At 44.9% G+C, this 15,572-nt stretch overlaps 1 protein-coding gene across 1 annotated transcript in view; it reads right to left on the bottom strand.

Moving 5' to 3' along the window:
• The window catches only part of DZIP1 (DAZ interacting zinc finger protein 1), a 71,504-nt gene that overhangs the window by 42,650 nt on the left and 13,282 nt on the right, over positions 1-15,572 (bottom strand). Inside the window, exons 4-8 of the mRNA XM_006879626.1 lie at positions 15,176-15,260; positions 12,419-12,543; positions 10,773-10,934; positions 3,076-3,213; positions 570-632 (exon numbers count right to left, since the gene is read on the bottom strand). Of these exons, the coding sequence (XP_006879688.1) occupies positions 570-632; positions 3,076-3,213; positions 10,773-10,934; positions 12,419-12,543; positions 15,176-15,260 (573 nt within the window). The remainder of the gene's footprint in view (positions 1-569; positions 633-3,075; positions 3,214-10,772; positions 10,935-12,418; positions 12,544-15,175; positions 15,261-15,572) is intronic.

Here is a 15,572-nt window from a genome sequence, read left to right as displayed (position 1 = left end):
TATATTTTTTAAAATTATTATTAATTTTAATGAAAATTTACAGAGACTTTGAAGACTACAGAGAACTGTGGTGGCTGAGTGGTAAGAAGCTACACTGCCAGCCCCAAGGCATGTGGTTCGAATCCACCTGATGCTCTGAGGGAGAAAGGTGGGCAATCTCCTCCCAGGTGATTTACGGCCTCTGAAAACCTGCTGGAAGGTCAGCTAGGAGTTGATTCTGATTTGACAAACAGCAGCAATAACATAAGAGGAATGCGGGTCGGCCTTAAGAGAGGAAAACCCTCAATGAGATGGATCAACACCACAGTGAATGAGGCAATGGGTGTCAGAGCCGATGAGGGGGCACAGGATAGGACAGGGTTCAGACCTGCTGTTCACAGGGTCACTATGAGCGGGGCTCAGCTCAGCGGCCCCTGAGATGGTAATCGCTGGGGTCACCTGAACCTTTTTCACCCTGTGTCATACACACTTGTGTACCTGTGTCATACAGACACTGCTGGTGGTTATACTAATAAAAGGCCATTTTGTACCTTAGCAAAGGTACACAAGTTTGGTGGTTCAAATCTTACCCGGGTCCTTTCTTTCCGGTGTTCTTGATGAAGGGCTTGAACTCGAGCCGTCCACATTTTTTCCTACAAAAATAATAAACAAGAGTGACCCATGTGGCAACTCTAAAATGAAATCTATGGGTATTTGGTAGAGTGAAGAATTACTTTACTAAGAGTTGGCTTTCTTCCTGTGGTCACCAGGTGCCTGACTTCCAGGGCCTGACTTGTGGGAGGTAGACGAGTAGGCCTTTCCTCCAAGGTAGCCCTGGGTGAATCTGAACTTCATCTTTCTCATTAGCAGTGGAGCAAATCTGACACCCCCGGGGCCCCTGTTGTCTTCAGGTGCCACGCAGCCACTTCCGACTCCCAGGGACCCTGCGCACAATACGCTGCTTGTTCCTGTGTCGTTCTCACAACTGTTGTGATGTTTGAGTCCACTGTTCAGCTCCCATGCCGGCCCATCTCACTGAGAGACCTCCTCTCTCCAACGATCCTCTGCTTTACCACGCATTCTGTTCTTCTCCAGGGATTGGTCCCCCGATAACCTATCCAAAGCCTCTGGGGCAAAAGAACTACATTTCTAAAGGATGTTTGAGCTACTCTTCTTCCAAAAGAAGTTTGTTCTTTCTTCAGGCAGTTTATGACACAGTTAAAATTCTTTGCCAGAACTCCAGTTCAAATTCACACATTCTTCTTTAGTCTCACTCATTCACGGTCCATCTCTGCAGGAAGCTGAGGTGATTAGAACACCTTTGCTTAGGTCAGGCATGTGGTCATTGTGTACCGGTGAGTGGGAACCGACTCATAGCTGACCCTCCAGTGGGTCTTCTGAGACAGAAAACGGCACAGGAGAAGACTTACTCCATCCTTCGCCCACAGAGCAGTGGATGGATTTGAACTGCATGCCTTTGGGATGGCAGTGCAGTTCCTTACCACGAGGCCCCCAGAGCTCCCTAGGTCAGGCACACCCTACGCAAAATGGTCACGTTATCTTTTAACAATTTAAAGAGAACCCTCACTGGGGAATATTCCAATGTATCTTTGATTGTTTGGCTCCTGTGACCATGGTACTGATTGATGATCTAAAAGAAATAAAATTCTGGACACCTTTCACCTTTTATACAGCTATCACTGCTTACTGGTCCAGCTGTGGAGATCTTTGTTTTCCTGATGTTGAGGTGTAAGCCGTACTCTTTGATCTTTCTCAGTTAAGGACTTCAAGACTTTCAGAAGGCAAGGTGGTATCATCTGCGCATCACATGTTGTTGATGTGTCCCCCAGTGATTCTGACGCTATGACTTTCTCGCACAACAGCTTCTTGAATTTGCTCAGAGACATATAAATAATTATGGTAGAAAGAGATAACTCCGATACACATCCTTCCTGGTTTTGAACTACACAGTAGCTCTTTGTCCTGTTTAAATGCCTACCCAATGAGCACAATTAAGTGTTCTGGAATTCCAGTTACGAGCCACACAAGTGAACGCTTCTGCACAGTCAATAAAACACAGGTCAACATCATTCTGGTATTTTTCTTTTGGCTTTAAGGTAAGAGCCATGTGACACCAGCAATGGTAATCCTCATCCTACGTCCTCTTCTGAATCTAGCTTAAATTCCCAGAAGTTCCCAGCCAAGTGTACTCCTCAACTACTTTTTTTTTTCTTCATTATCTTTGGCAAGATTTTACTTGTAAGATTAATGGTGTTGTTAAAATGGCAAACTGATGAGAACGACATCAGTGTCAAAAAAGAGTATTTCCAATCCGTCCTGAAGTTCAAGGCTGCCAGTGATAGGATAATGGCCACAAAACTGGGGAAGGGACGTGAGAAGCTCGCAGGCCAAGAGGCAATGCCAAGCAGTTCAAAAGCCCACTGACCTTTTTAAATGACATATGTTTATGTACTTTTCTAATGAGCTTTTTAATCATATGAGTTTCCTGTCCTAAACAAGTGTGACTAAAATAGGTCTCATAAAGACTTTGCTATTAGTATCCTGAAGGTGATTTTAAAATTATTTTAATTATGTTTGATAATGTTAAAAGACTACCAATTTGTTAGGTTATGCCAATTAAGCAAAGTACGCTAGAACTCTAAAAATCAAATCAGTGTATCAGTATGCCTCTTCACGCCTTTTGACATGGAGAGCTATAAAAAATAAAGATTATGAACAACAACATTAACATGGAAAAATTGTTTTATTGAATTGATTAATTTCTCCATTAAAAAAATCTTGAAAGAAAAAAAAGACTATAGCAAAACTAACCAAATCAAATGATCATTATGTTAGAAAAACAATGAAACAGTTTTTTCAACTGTTAATTTGAGAGAGAAAAATTTCTATCCACTTCTACTAGTCAATCAACAAGCATTTACTGAACTTAAGAACTTTATATGTAGTAAGAATCAAGAAAACAATAAGAACTATTCATCTGTTCACACTTTTTCCATAAATGATGCTTACTAAAACTTATTTATGACAAATAAGAACTCAGGCATCCACCACAGAAACCACTCAAATTTTACAGACCTGATTATCCAGAAGTTCCACCACATTTTGGAAATCCTGGGGAGACTTTGAATTGTCTTCACCACACTCAGGTGCATCTTTTAAGGTGCCTATGTTGGACTTGATTTGCATATTTGACTTCTGTATTTCTGACAATTGCTGAAAGATAAAATTCAAAATCACTGGGACAAATGTTTCTACTTTTATGAGATGGAAACAGAAAATCAGTTCACACACAGCTACATCTTAAATCTGACTATCCTATCAAAACTCTCTTTGCTTCTACTTATTTTAAAATTGAGATTTTACTGAAAGTTTATGCAGAACTTGGATTTCCATTCATTCACTGTTGTACATTTTCCTCCCTGTCTCACTTACCCCCCCCCCAGTTTGCTTTTTTTCTTTGGGGGAAAAGAGTTCCTTCATTGTTATACAGCACCCCTCCTAACTCCTCACTCCCCCCACCCCGATTCCTCACCAAGATGTCTTGAAGAATGTGCAGCCCAATTGCTCCTTAAAAACAAAGATGATGGTGAGCTCTGGTGGCCTAGTGGCAAGAAGCTGCACTGCAATCCCAGAGGTGCACAGTTCGAATCCATCAGATGCACTACTGGAGAAGGAGGGACAATCTCCTCCTGTCCCAGTCAGATCCAATTTGATGGTATACACACACACACACACACTAATAAAAAACCAAAGATAAAGCTTCATTTCACATACTCTGGGCACAGACTAGGAGAGGCTACTCCTTGGAGAGGGATGCCATGCTCAGAAATGTGGAGGGTCAGACCCTCTATGAGATGGATTGACACAGTGACTGCAGCAATGGGCTCAGGTGCATCAGAGAAGATAAGGACGGCACAGGATAGGACGGGGTTCAGATCTGCTGTGCACGAGGTCGCTATGGCTCATACTTGATGGAACCTAACAACAACAAATTCTCCTTCTGGGGTTTTTTTCTATTTTGTTTCTTACTACTTACTGGGCCTTTCTAACAGAAAGTGTGGAGGGTAGGGAAAGATAAAGGAAAACGAACCCCTGATATTAGGGAATTTGCCTCTAAATGTTAGATAGCAGGTACCAGGGGTCAGGGACAGAAAACAGGGTGCAGCTGGTTCGCAAATTAAAATAACTCATCGATGAGGCCAACACTGGGGATGCGTTACCAACTCTTTTGGGTCTTAAGGATTCATTTCACCTTGCTAAGATTCCAAGTTAGCTGGGGCTGGCTCTTGTTGAGTTGATCTGCAGAGCATGGCAACTCCGGGTACAGAACTGTTCACCCGTGATGTGTGCAGACCGGACCACAGTGGTCCCCAGGCTTGCTACTGGCTGGCCCTCAGAAACAAGCACTCATGCCTCCCTTCCTCGTTCGTCTAAGTCTGGAAGCTCCACTGAAATGTGCTCAGAGTCCCCGCAGCACACGCATAACCTCCACTGACGGACGTGTGGTGCCTGTGCGTGGGGTGGACTATCTGTACATGACCACAGGCCTCCAGAGCAAGGAAGGTCAGGATCCAACCCAGAGCCAGCACTGCGCCTTCATGTCCAGTTACAGGTGGTAAAGCCCTCAGAAAAACCACTGGAGAGTACGCAGTGTGCTAACTTCAGCGACGGCGGGGGATTCGAGTCAAATGCACCGGCTGCTCCACGGGACGGCCAATCTCCTCTTGGGAGATTTACAGCCTCCTGAAAAGCCACTGGAGGGTCGGCTAGGAGTTGGTTCTAACTTAATGGTTCACAACAACATGTTAAGTATGAACCACAAATATAGACTTCCTTCCAAGAGTGTGATGTGGAAAGGGAGAAAAAGGGGTAGCTTTCCAATGGAGCTCCTGGCAAACACTACCTCAGCCAGGTAAAGAGGGCCACCACTGACTCTCACGGGAGTAGGTGTTAAGTGTCTACAGACAGGAGATCAGGCCTTGACGCTGCTGTCATGAACCCCTCCTCATTCCAGCTCACTGCTGAGGTCAGTATATCAATCCGTCTCATTGAGTCTTTCACTCCTTCCAAGATCCTCTTATTTTCCCCGCATGACAACTTTGCCCAGCTCTGCATACTTTCTGACAAAACACGATGAAAATGGTGCTTTACCTCTCATTTTCCTCTCCAAAGCCTACAAACATAGTCTAATTGGAGGATAGGGGTAAATCACACACATTTCAGTCTCAGGGCATCATACAACACAACTGGCCAGTGTCATGGACTGAACTGCACCCCTTGGAAGCACCTGTAAGTGTATGTACATTAATAAAAACAAAGCAAGGCTTAAAAAGCACATTTGTGTGATTGTGTAATATGGAAGCAAGGGGATAATTCTCTGGGATCAGCTAAACCAAGCATCTGTTAAGAGTACTGGGGTGGAAGGGAACTCTGGTGGCCTAGTGGCAAGAAGCTGCACTGCAATACCAGAGGTGCATGGTTCAAATCCACCAGATGCTCTGCTGGAGAAGGAGGGGCAATCTTCTCCCATCCCAGTAAGATCCGATTTGACGCTACACATAGACAAAAAATAATAAAATCAAATAGTAAAAAGAAAGAGTACTGGGGTGGAACACAGCACCCCTCCATCCCATCACAGCCTGAGCTGATGGAAGGGCCCCTTTCCCAAGGCAAAGTCGGGAAAACTGTTCATCTCACTGTATGTAAAAGGGAGGAGAGTGAGGGCTGAGAGGAGGACAAGAGGGAGATTTCTGAAGACGCTCCAGGAAGAACTGCCAGGAACCAAGCACCTCCTTTTAGACCTGGGTCCTGGGCTGGGGAAGCACCTTGCTGGGCAGAGCCAAGGCTCATGAAGAGCCCTAAGGAATGCTTCATCTGTAGATGTTGAAGGAAAACAAGCAACAGAGGAAAAGGGAGCCTCCCCCGATAGCTGGTACCCTAAATTAGGACTTGTAGCCTCCTAAACCAAGTGAATATTCCCTTTGTAAAAGCCATCCACTTGTGGTTCTCTGTTACAGCAGCACCAGATGACTGAGCCAATCAGTAATCCCCAACACTGTCATCAAAAACAAGGGCTAGGCAAGGAGCACTTTCTTGGGATGAATGAAGCGAAGGGCATTGTGGAATGAATAAACAATCAGATATTGAATATATAGTAAAAAAATCATGCAACAAAATATGCATGACCCACTGAATGAGAGAAAAAACACCACAATATGCTTTATAATAAACATTCACACACAACACAATGAAAAAATGTAAAAAAAAAAAACCCCAACAAAAAAACACCCCCAAAATGAAAAACCAAGGGCGAGCTGAGAAATGTTCACTGACAATGGAAGCTAAAGATATGAAATAAAAACGAATTTATATAAAGTATGAACTCTAGTTAATAATACTCTCAGTTCAATATTTGCTCACTAATCGTAATGACCATTCCACACTCCAACATGGTAATTATAGTGGAAACTGAGCTGGATGTGAAGCTATATGGAATTTCCTGTTAATCTGCTTAACTTTTCTGTAAATCTAAAACTTCTTGAAAAAATAGTCCAATGTATATATTTTTTTAATTTTATTATTATTTTGTGTGTCTGTGTACCATCAAATCAGATCTGACTGGTACAGGAGGAGATTGTCCCTCCTTTCCCAGCAGAGCATCTGGTGGATTCGAACCATGAGCCTCTGGGATTGCAGTGCAGCTTCTTGCCACTAGGCCACCAGAGCTCCCCCAATATATTTTTTTTAAAAAAACAACAACAAACTCTACAGCTTAAAAGTGATAAACAGTGCTTGCTTCGGCAGCACATATACTAAAATTGGAACGATACAGAGAAGATTAGCATGGCCCCTGCGCAAGGATGACACGCAAATTCGTGAAGCGTTCCTTATTTTTGACCCTGAAATTAACCAGTCTGTAACGAAGGCTAACTCCTTTCACCTACAAATTTCGTCTTTGGATACAAAGCTAGGTGGATAGTCCTTACGGAGGGACTGTTTAAAAAAAGTGATAAACAAACACTATGTGGTTTATCCAGACACCTGAACATTATTTGACCCTAAGAAGCAGTCAGTCAGTGAAAAGCTTTTGACCAACAGCAGCAGACCACCACTATCTGACATGGTACCAGATGGTGGGCCACCCAGGCTGGAAGGCACTCGAAACACAACCGAGGAAGAGCTGCCTTCATAAAGCAGGAGATGACATCTGTGGTCACGTCAGAACTGACCAACAGCAGACCCGCCAGTGGGTTTTCAGAGGCGATAACTCACACAGGAGGAAACTGCCCATTTTTCTCCTGCGGAGCAGCTAGTGGGTTTGAAGCGGAACCTTCAGGCTGTCAGTGCAGCTTCTTACCACGAAGCCACCAGAGCTCCCGCCACAAAGCAGAATGAACTTCAATGATGTGGATAGAGTGAAGCTTTCAGCCGATGAAGGGCTTTTATCTGCTAATATGGAACAATTCAAAAGAGAAGCAGTGGCAAACGTCATTCATTAGTAAGTGGAGTGTGGAATGTAAGAAGAATGAATCTAAAAAAAAGGAGGTTATAAAAAACAAAATGGAACAAATAAAGATAATTATCTGGAGCTGAAATGGATGGCTCCTGGCCATTCTGGATTGGACAATCATATGGTCTGTTATGTCGGGAAATAACAAACTGAAGTGGAATGGTATTCACCGTCAAAAGGATATTGTAGGATCTACCCTGAGGTACAAGACTGTCAGGGACAGGATGACAGCCACGTACACAAGCCAGACCAGTCAACGTGACCATTACTCAACTGCACACACGAAGCGTTAAAGCCAAAGATGATAAAAGTGAAGCTTTCTATCAACTCTGAACAGCCTGGAATTGATCAAACAGGCAATCAAGATCCATTACGAGCAACTGGTGATTGGAATGAAAAAGCTGGGAACAGAGAAGAATGATGGATGGTTAAAAACCATGGTCTTGGTGGTAAAAACAAGGATGGAGATGATGTAAAAGGACTTTGTATGACTCCCTACTCATTGCAAATAACTTTTTTAAAAAATGCAACTGTCTGATGACTTCATGTGGACCTCCTCTGTAAAGAGCCAGATAGTAAATCTTCCTGGTTTGTGGCCAATGCTGTCTCTACTGCAACTTCTCAACTGTACGCTGTAGCATGGCGGCCTTGCACAGAACACACAAGTGGATGAGCGTGGCTGTGTGCCAATTAAACTTTACTGACAGACACTGACATTTACTTAAAGGCATGTATTTCCAAGATCATGAAAGATTTCTTTTTAATTCCTTTTCAGAAGTGTAATAAAATTTTCCATTTTTATTAAAATAGAGAAGTCATTTTTGCGAGCTCTGGTGGCCTTGGCAAGAAGCTGCATTGCATTCCCAGAGGTGCATGGTTCAAATCCACCAGATGTTTTGCTGGAGAAGGAGAGACAATCTCCTCCCGTACACCAGTCAGATCTGATTTGATGGTACACAGAAAAAAATTAAAATGTTTTTAAAAAAATTAAAAACTAAGGGAGCTCTGGTGGCCTAGTGGCAAGAAGCTGCACTGCAACCCCAGAGGTATGCGGTTCGAATCCACCAGATGCTCTGCTGGAAAAAGGAGGGACAATCTCCTCCTGTACCTGTCAGATCTGGTTTGACAGTACCCACATAAAAAATAAAAAATTTAAAAAAATTAAAATTAGATAAAATAGAGATGTCATTTTGTATGGGTCCCTGCACATACAAAAACAGACGGCAGGCCAGCTTTGGCCCAAATTGCTATGCTAAAATTTAAGGAGTTTTAGGGAAGGATGTTAGCAATAGTCCATGAATATTCCTTTTTTTGAATGAATAAAACCGGCTGGCCTCTAGAGGGTGCTCAAGGATATTTTTTCCCTCTCAGGATGACACAGGCTCAAACTAGCCGAGTTTAGGTGAACAGCAGGTTGTGTGGAGGACGCTGGCCGTTTTCCCAGAGGATGAAGGTCTCAGCTGGGTTTGTCTCTATCACACATACATGAGATGAGGGCAGCATGGCTAATGTGGGGTCGTTTCTTGCCAATATACTCATTTGCCCCCCCCCCACCAGCCATGACTGGAGTGGGCACCAAAGGGGGCTCGTAAAGAGTCTCACTTTGTTTTCTGGGTCGGCTTCTGTCTCCCACGGTGATGACCTGCATTAGCTTTCACAGTCACGACCACGGCCAAGTCCACAGTCAGGGCATGATTTATGGTTTCAAGTGACCTCAACCTAACCTAATAACCCTGCTCTCAAAGACCTCTCATGGTATTCTAGGGCAATGATGTCAATCAAAGGCCAAGGTACATCTGATTCAAACCATGGTCTTTTCAATTAACTTTTTATGCACCTGAAAGTCAGATGATGACTAAGGATCACAGAAGAATCATCTGTGTCTTTGAGTTGCGGTATTGGAGAATCGAGTACTGAATATCCCATGAACTGCCAAAAATAACAAATACATCTTGGACAATGTGCAGCCAGGGTGCTCCCTGGAGGCAAGGATGGTGATGCTTCATTTCACCTATTTTAGACATGGTTTTGGAAGGCCAGGCCTTGGACAAAGACATCATGCTTGGAAAGGTGGGTGGTGGTCAGCAATAGAGAGGAAGATCCTCACTGAGATGACTACAGCCTGACTACACACTGACTACAGCCATGGGTTTAAGTACATGAGATGATAAGGATGGCATGGGACAGAGCAAGGTTCAGAGCCACTGTTCACAGGCTCGCTCTGAATCACAGGCACTGGCACAGACAACAGTCTATCCTGCTATGGAAAGAGGAGCCTTCAATGACCCTGACAAAGCCATCGTATGATCCTGCTGCACTGAAGCTTGGTGCCAAGGCGCCTGCTCTCAACACCCAGCATCCTCTGACTTGTTCCTTCTTCTACACGCCAAGTGCTCCTGTCAAGAGTCCACGGAAGGACGTCAAGGACAAGTGACAATAAAGGAATTTCTCGGTCCTTTAGCCATCATGCCATTCTACCCTCCTCTCCCAAGGCCACAGTAATTAATTATTGTTGTTTGTTGTTATGTGCCGTCGAGAAACCTGTGACTCAGCGACCCTATGTACAAGAGCCCTAAACCCTGCTCTGTCCTGTGCAAATCTCACCATCTCTGACACACCTGTCCCATTATCCCAGTCACTGAATCAATCCACCTTATAGAGGGTGTTCCTCCCCTGCACTGTTCCTCCACCCTCCCAAGCATGATGTCCTTCTCCAAGGACCAGTCAGTCCCGCCTTGCAACATGTCCATAGTATGTCAGACGGAACTTCAGAATCTTTGCCTCCTAGGAATAGCCCGGCTTCACCCTCTCCAGGACAAATCTGTTTGTTTTCCTAGCAGTCCATGGTATATTCAACACTCTTCTCCAGCACCACAGCTCAAAGGCATCAATTCTCCTTCTATTATCCCCAGTCATTCTCCAGCTATCCGATGCATACATAGCAAGTGATTGCAAAGACCATGGCCTGTGTCATGTGCACCTTAGTCTCCAGAATGACATCTTTGCACTTCAGCACTTTAGAGAGGTCTCTAGCCACAGACTTTCCCATCTCAATACATCTTTAAATTTCCTGGCTGCTGGTGCCAAGAGTGTTGACTGTGGATCCAAGCAAACTAAACCTTTGAACAATCTCATTCTCTTCACCATCCATTATGACACTGCCAATCAGCCCAGTGGTGAGAATTGTTGTTTTCTTGATATTAACTAATTAGCTAATCAATTAATCTTCTAGCACTATTAGAACATCCAGGTTAATACTCACACATTCTAACGCTGAATTTTTTGATGTTAATTCTTTAAGCTCCTTTGTAAACATCTCCTTGACTTTTTCCATTTCATCAACAAGCTTTTCCCTTTCTTCCTCTTTCCATCTATGAAACAACTTCATAAATTCTTCCTCTTTTATTTTCTGCGATTCATATTCCTGAAATATTAAAACATAGCTCTGAAAGGGTTTTTTTTAAATTAATTTTTTTTATTAATTTCAACGAACATCTACAGAGATTTTGGAATTCCATTCTTTCATTGTTGCACTTTTCTCCCCGCCCGCCCCCCCCCCCCCCCCAGTTCGCTCCTCTCCTTGAAAAGCAAAAGAAAAACTCCTTCATTGGTACACAATCCCCCCTGCACACTCCCATCCCCACCCCAAATACACTCCACTCTGAAACCCTCATTCCGGACTCTATGATAATCATAATGCCCTAAAATATATTACTTCTAAACTATTCTCTCCCTCATCGGCCACAATGCAGTAAACCTAATTTATCCAGTTTTTCTCAGTCTTACCCCCACCCCGATGTCAGTGTCATTCTACAGCAGTGGCATTATACAGTGTTTGTCCTTCTGTGACTGAGATATTTCACTCAGCATAATGTCCTCCAGAATCACCCATTTTGAATAATATTGCGTGAGTTCCTTGTTTTAAAAGTTTTGATGTGAAGCAAATAATGCAAAGATCCTAATTATGTGGCTGTAGCTTTTCTTCAAACGCATTCGCTGGTATCACCTGTTTCAGTGAGACGTGTTAACGCCACGTCACAGAATGGCATGTCTGTGAGCAACAACATAGACAGGCAAGTTCTCTGCATCCTTGTGTGCTTTCACTCCAACCGAGGGCAGGCTTAAACTTTCAATATTCTATGAACTTGTACAGTAGACACTCAACCACAGGTTAAATGTAAACATATAAAACAAAACATCAGTTGTGCAAAGAATCCTTTCTCACCCTGTCATTTTTAAGGGGTAGGGGAGCCTCATTTCAGGAGCTGCTGGTTTGCACAACTGGTCAAGTGCTTGGTTCTAAGTAAAAGGTTGGCAGTTTGAACCCAGTTACCCAGAAGACAGCACACAATGCAGTTTTCTGTGCACATACGGGGTCTCCGTGCATCAGGAGTGACTTGATGGCAACTAACATTAACAGTCGGCCTTTATCCACCCACAAAAGTAAATGTCTATTCAGGTTTTTACTAACTAAATTCAAAGTGGCTCATTAGTACTACTTGATGTCTTGCTAAAATAGCACAGCTATTGAGAGATCTTTTTAGAGATCAAGTAAGGAGAGAGAAAAAATCATCCTTGGTCAATACATTCTAGTATGTCAAGAAAATATTTGCTGTTATACATTACTATTAAGACACAGCAATAAAAAATGATACCAGCGAATGCATTTGAAGAAAAGCTGCACCCACATAATTAGGATCTTTGCATTATTTGCTTCACATCAAAACTTTTAAAACAATCTTTACAGGAGCAGATCCCTGATCGTCAGGCCTTCTCCTACAGAGCCGCTGGGAGCTTCGGAACGCCAGTCATTCCCTTTACGGCCCCGAGCGTCACTGCCTGCACTCCCCACTGCACTGTGTCCCACGGCACAAAGCCAGCGAACCCCGAGAGCGAGCGACAACGCACCTTGGACATTCGGAGCGCGTGGGCGTGCTGGGCTGCCTCCAGCTGGGACCGGGTCAGCTGCAGCTGCTCCTTCAACATGTTCACCTCGTCCTGGAGCTTGTCGGTCTGCGCCTTCTTCTTATACTCTGTGGCAACAGAAATCTGCTGTTACACCACCACCATCCCTCACGAAACATCATCTTAGTACGTTAGGGGGCACGGGCCTATCAATAAGAGAAAAGCAACTGCTCTCATTGTGCCGTGCACGCTGTGTGTCCAATGCCACACAACCCAATTTGTACATGTGACATTTATCTGGGCCCCTTAACACGGACCAAGCCCTAAAGTCACTAAAGTCACTTGTAGCAGATTCTTTCTCAACATAGCCACTGTGTTGCGTCTGGATGATCCTTCCAGAGACAGTGTGACAGGACCCCATGCAGAGAACAAAGATGGCATCAAGGCATAGTCATGGTTGTTAGACCACAATGGCAGCTGGGCCTCTTCTTAGAGACAGCGGTCTCAATCCGAGAAGGGCAACAGTGACTCCCACTGTGAGCGCCACCTTACAGAACTCCCTCTGGCCACCATGCCTGGGGCTCCCACCGAGCTCTTCAGGGAACCCCATCAGTGAACTCTGCTTAGGTCCAGGCAAAGGGCTCACGTTCAAAACACTAGCTAGGGCCCACAACCGGCTACGGACAAGTCGTCAAAGGAAGCAACACGTGAAAGGCAGAGTACTTATGTCCATGTACTTACATGCAGATGTACACGTGACTGAATGGATATGCATGTGTCTGTGAGGGCAGACATGAAAGGGGTGGAAACCATAGCAGAGAGTCAGAAGCTCAGAGATGACCTGAAGAAATAATACTCATCTCAGAGTCTGAAACATTCTCGGAAATGAGTATGAGCTAGAGCGAGATACTGAAACAGAAGAGAAAGGAGGTCAGTTGCACGCCGCCAAGAATGTTAGTGTTAATTCAAAAACTTAACCCTTCTCAAATATCCTGCTAAATTCTATCAGTGTCCCTGGTTTATAGGTGGAATTTTGTACTGGTCTATACAGAGTCTGACTATTTCTTAAACAAGGCTATTTACCTGGAATTAGCTGTCATGGAAACAGACTCGCCCCATGTGTGTGGGGGAGGCAGGCATGGGATGACAGACCAGCAGGACACCTAATCTCAAGACTCAGGACCACTAACAGCAGAGCCAGAATTTCTGGGGGGCCCTGGGCAACCTGAAGAAAGCTGGGCTCTGCATTCTGAGAAGATCTCCACAGTAGGAAACGGGTTTGTGTAGGAGCCACAGAAAGCCCTGCCTCTCTTTGAGTTCCCCTTCTGTACTGTGGGACTTAACTAGATTCTACAAAGCATAAAAGAATCCAGACAGCACCTTGGTCTCTGTTGTCACTGGTTGCACGATGGTTACAGAAACCAGAGTCTGTCATATTGATCACGTCCTCCTGACCACATGCTCAGCTGGCGACTCTAGCAGGACTTCTGGCCCCACTAATATGCCATCAAGTCACCAGTAACTCCTGTGATGACAAAGCCACTTGACCGTGCCCAGTTTCCATTTGACTCTGGGCCGTGGTCCATCTCAACCAGCCGACCTATGACTCCTGGAACGCAGATTCCCCCTGGGCTGCCATCTCGGCACACTGGGCAGCTTCCCGTGCTGACGGCTGACTCCCTCCTGGCCATCTTCCTCCTGAGCTTTGAAAAGGGGTTGAAAGGGCCCCACGGTTGGCCCTCAGGCTTCGCTTCCCTCACTTACGCGGCTTCATCCACCTGAGTTTGTACTTCAGTGTTCTAAATTCTCTCTCTCAATCTGGGCTTCCACCTGCAGTTCCAGGCCTCTCACAGATTCACTTGCACATGTGATTCAAATTTATAAACAGTCCAAACAAAACCCAGCTTCTGCTTCTCACTCAGCTCGGTAGTAACCTCCCTTTCCCCCCCATCTCTCCCTCTCACACTAGTCACATCTTGGTGGGCTCTGGGTCTGAAACACCCGTTCACGGCTCTCCACCTTCGTCAGCCCTGCCTTGGCCCAGGCTGCCGTCTTCCTCAGCTGCACTACTCGGAGTCATTCTCACTCCCCCCACTGCTTCCACTGTCGCCCCATTCATTTTCCATCCCAGTGACTTCCCGTTACTCTTCCAGTTCCATCAACATTCCTACCCAGGCCCTGCACAGCCCTGTATGATCTGGCTTCCCCCACCACACACAACCTCCTTGTCCTCACCACCAACCTTCTGTGTCTTTCTCAGCTAGGCGACATGCCTCCATCCACACAGACTTTCACATCAATGTATCTCTGACTAGGATATTCTTTTCCCAGATTTCCCAAGGCCAGAAAACATAATCACTCAGGTCTCTAGTCATATGTCATCTCCTCAGAGGCCAAGGTTGACGCCTGGGGTCCTTCTCTTCTCGTTCTCCTGCTTTCTGTCCTTCACTGTGTTTGCTCCATTTAGGAAGAAGTATTCTCTTCTATAAATACATCTTCTCATTCCTTCCTTCCCACTAGGGTGTGAACACTCCAGGGAACAGGCCGCCCTGTTTGCTGCAGCTTCCCAAGCCCAGAGAGGGCAATGTGACTATGTATGGTACATATGCACACAGGAGGGGGGCCCATAGTTCCTTAATGGATAAACAAGGGTATGCCACTTTCTGTAAACTGGTTGAGACATGCACCGGGCCATGTTTCATCTTAACATGAATGAAAATATAAAAAAATGAAGGTTTTTGAACAGGACGCATGACTTACCAAGGTGAGAGTCCTCCAGGTGGCGCCGCTGGATGTGACTCTGGAGAAAGGCCTGGTTCATGAAAGCCTTATCACAAAAATGGCACTGAAAAGGAGAGGGAGACGGCTGAGGGCCCATGTGAAAGGTCCGTTTACCTCATTTCAGTCAAAAGGCACCGTTCTGGTGGTGTAGTGGTGCCACTGCGCTGTAAGGCCCAAGGAACAGGGTTCCGGTCCGTCCGTGGGAGAAGGATGGGTTAATTCCTCCTCCGTGATTAAGGTGCCTCTGAAAACCCATTGGAGAGTCAGCTGTGAGTCAATTCCAACTCATCGGCACACAACAACAATGTAATTACAACAGGAGATACACTGGAATTACACAGTGGAAGTCAACCTACCCTCACTCCACAATCCCACC

Source organism: Elephantulus edwardii, unplaced genomic scaffold (assembly GCF_000299155.1).
Source record: "Elephantulus edwardii isolate Elephantulus edwardi_28Jun2011 unplaced genomic scaffold, EleEdw1.0 scaffold00004, whole genome shotgun sequence".
In the NCBI taxonomy this organism is placed as follows: domain Eukaryota; kingdom Metazoa; phylum Chordata; class Mammalia; order Macroscelidea; family Macroscelididae; genus Elephantulus; species Elephantulus edwardii.
Note: the sequence above shows the minus strand (reverse complement) of the source record. Positions and strands in the feature narration are given on the sequence as shown.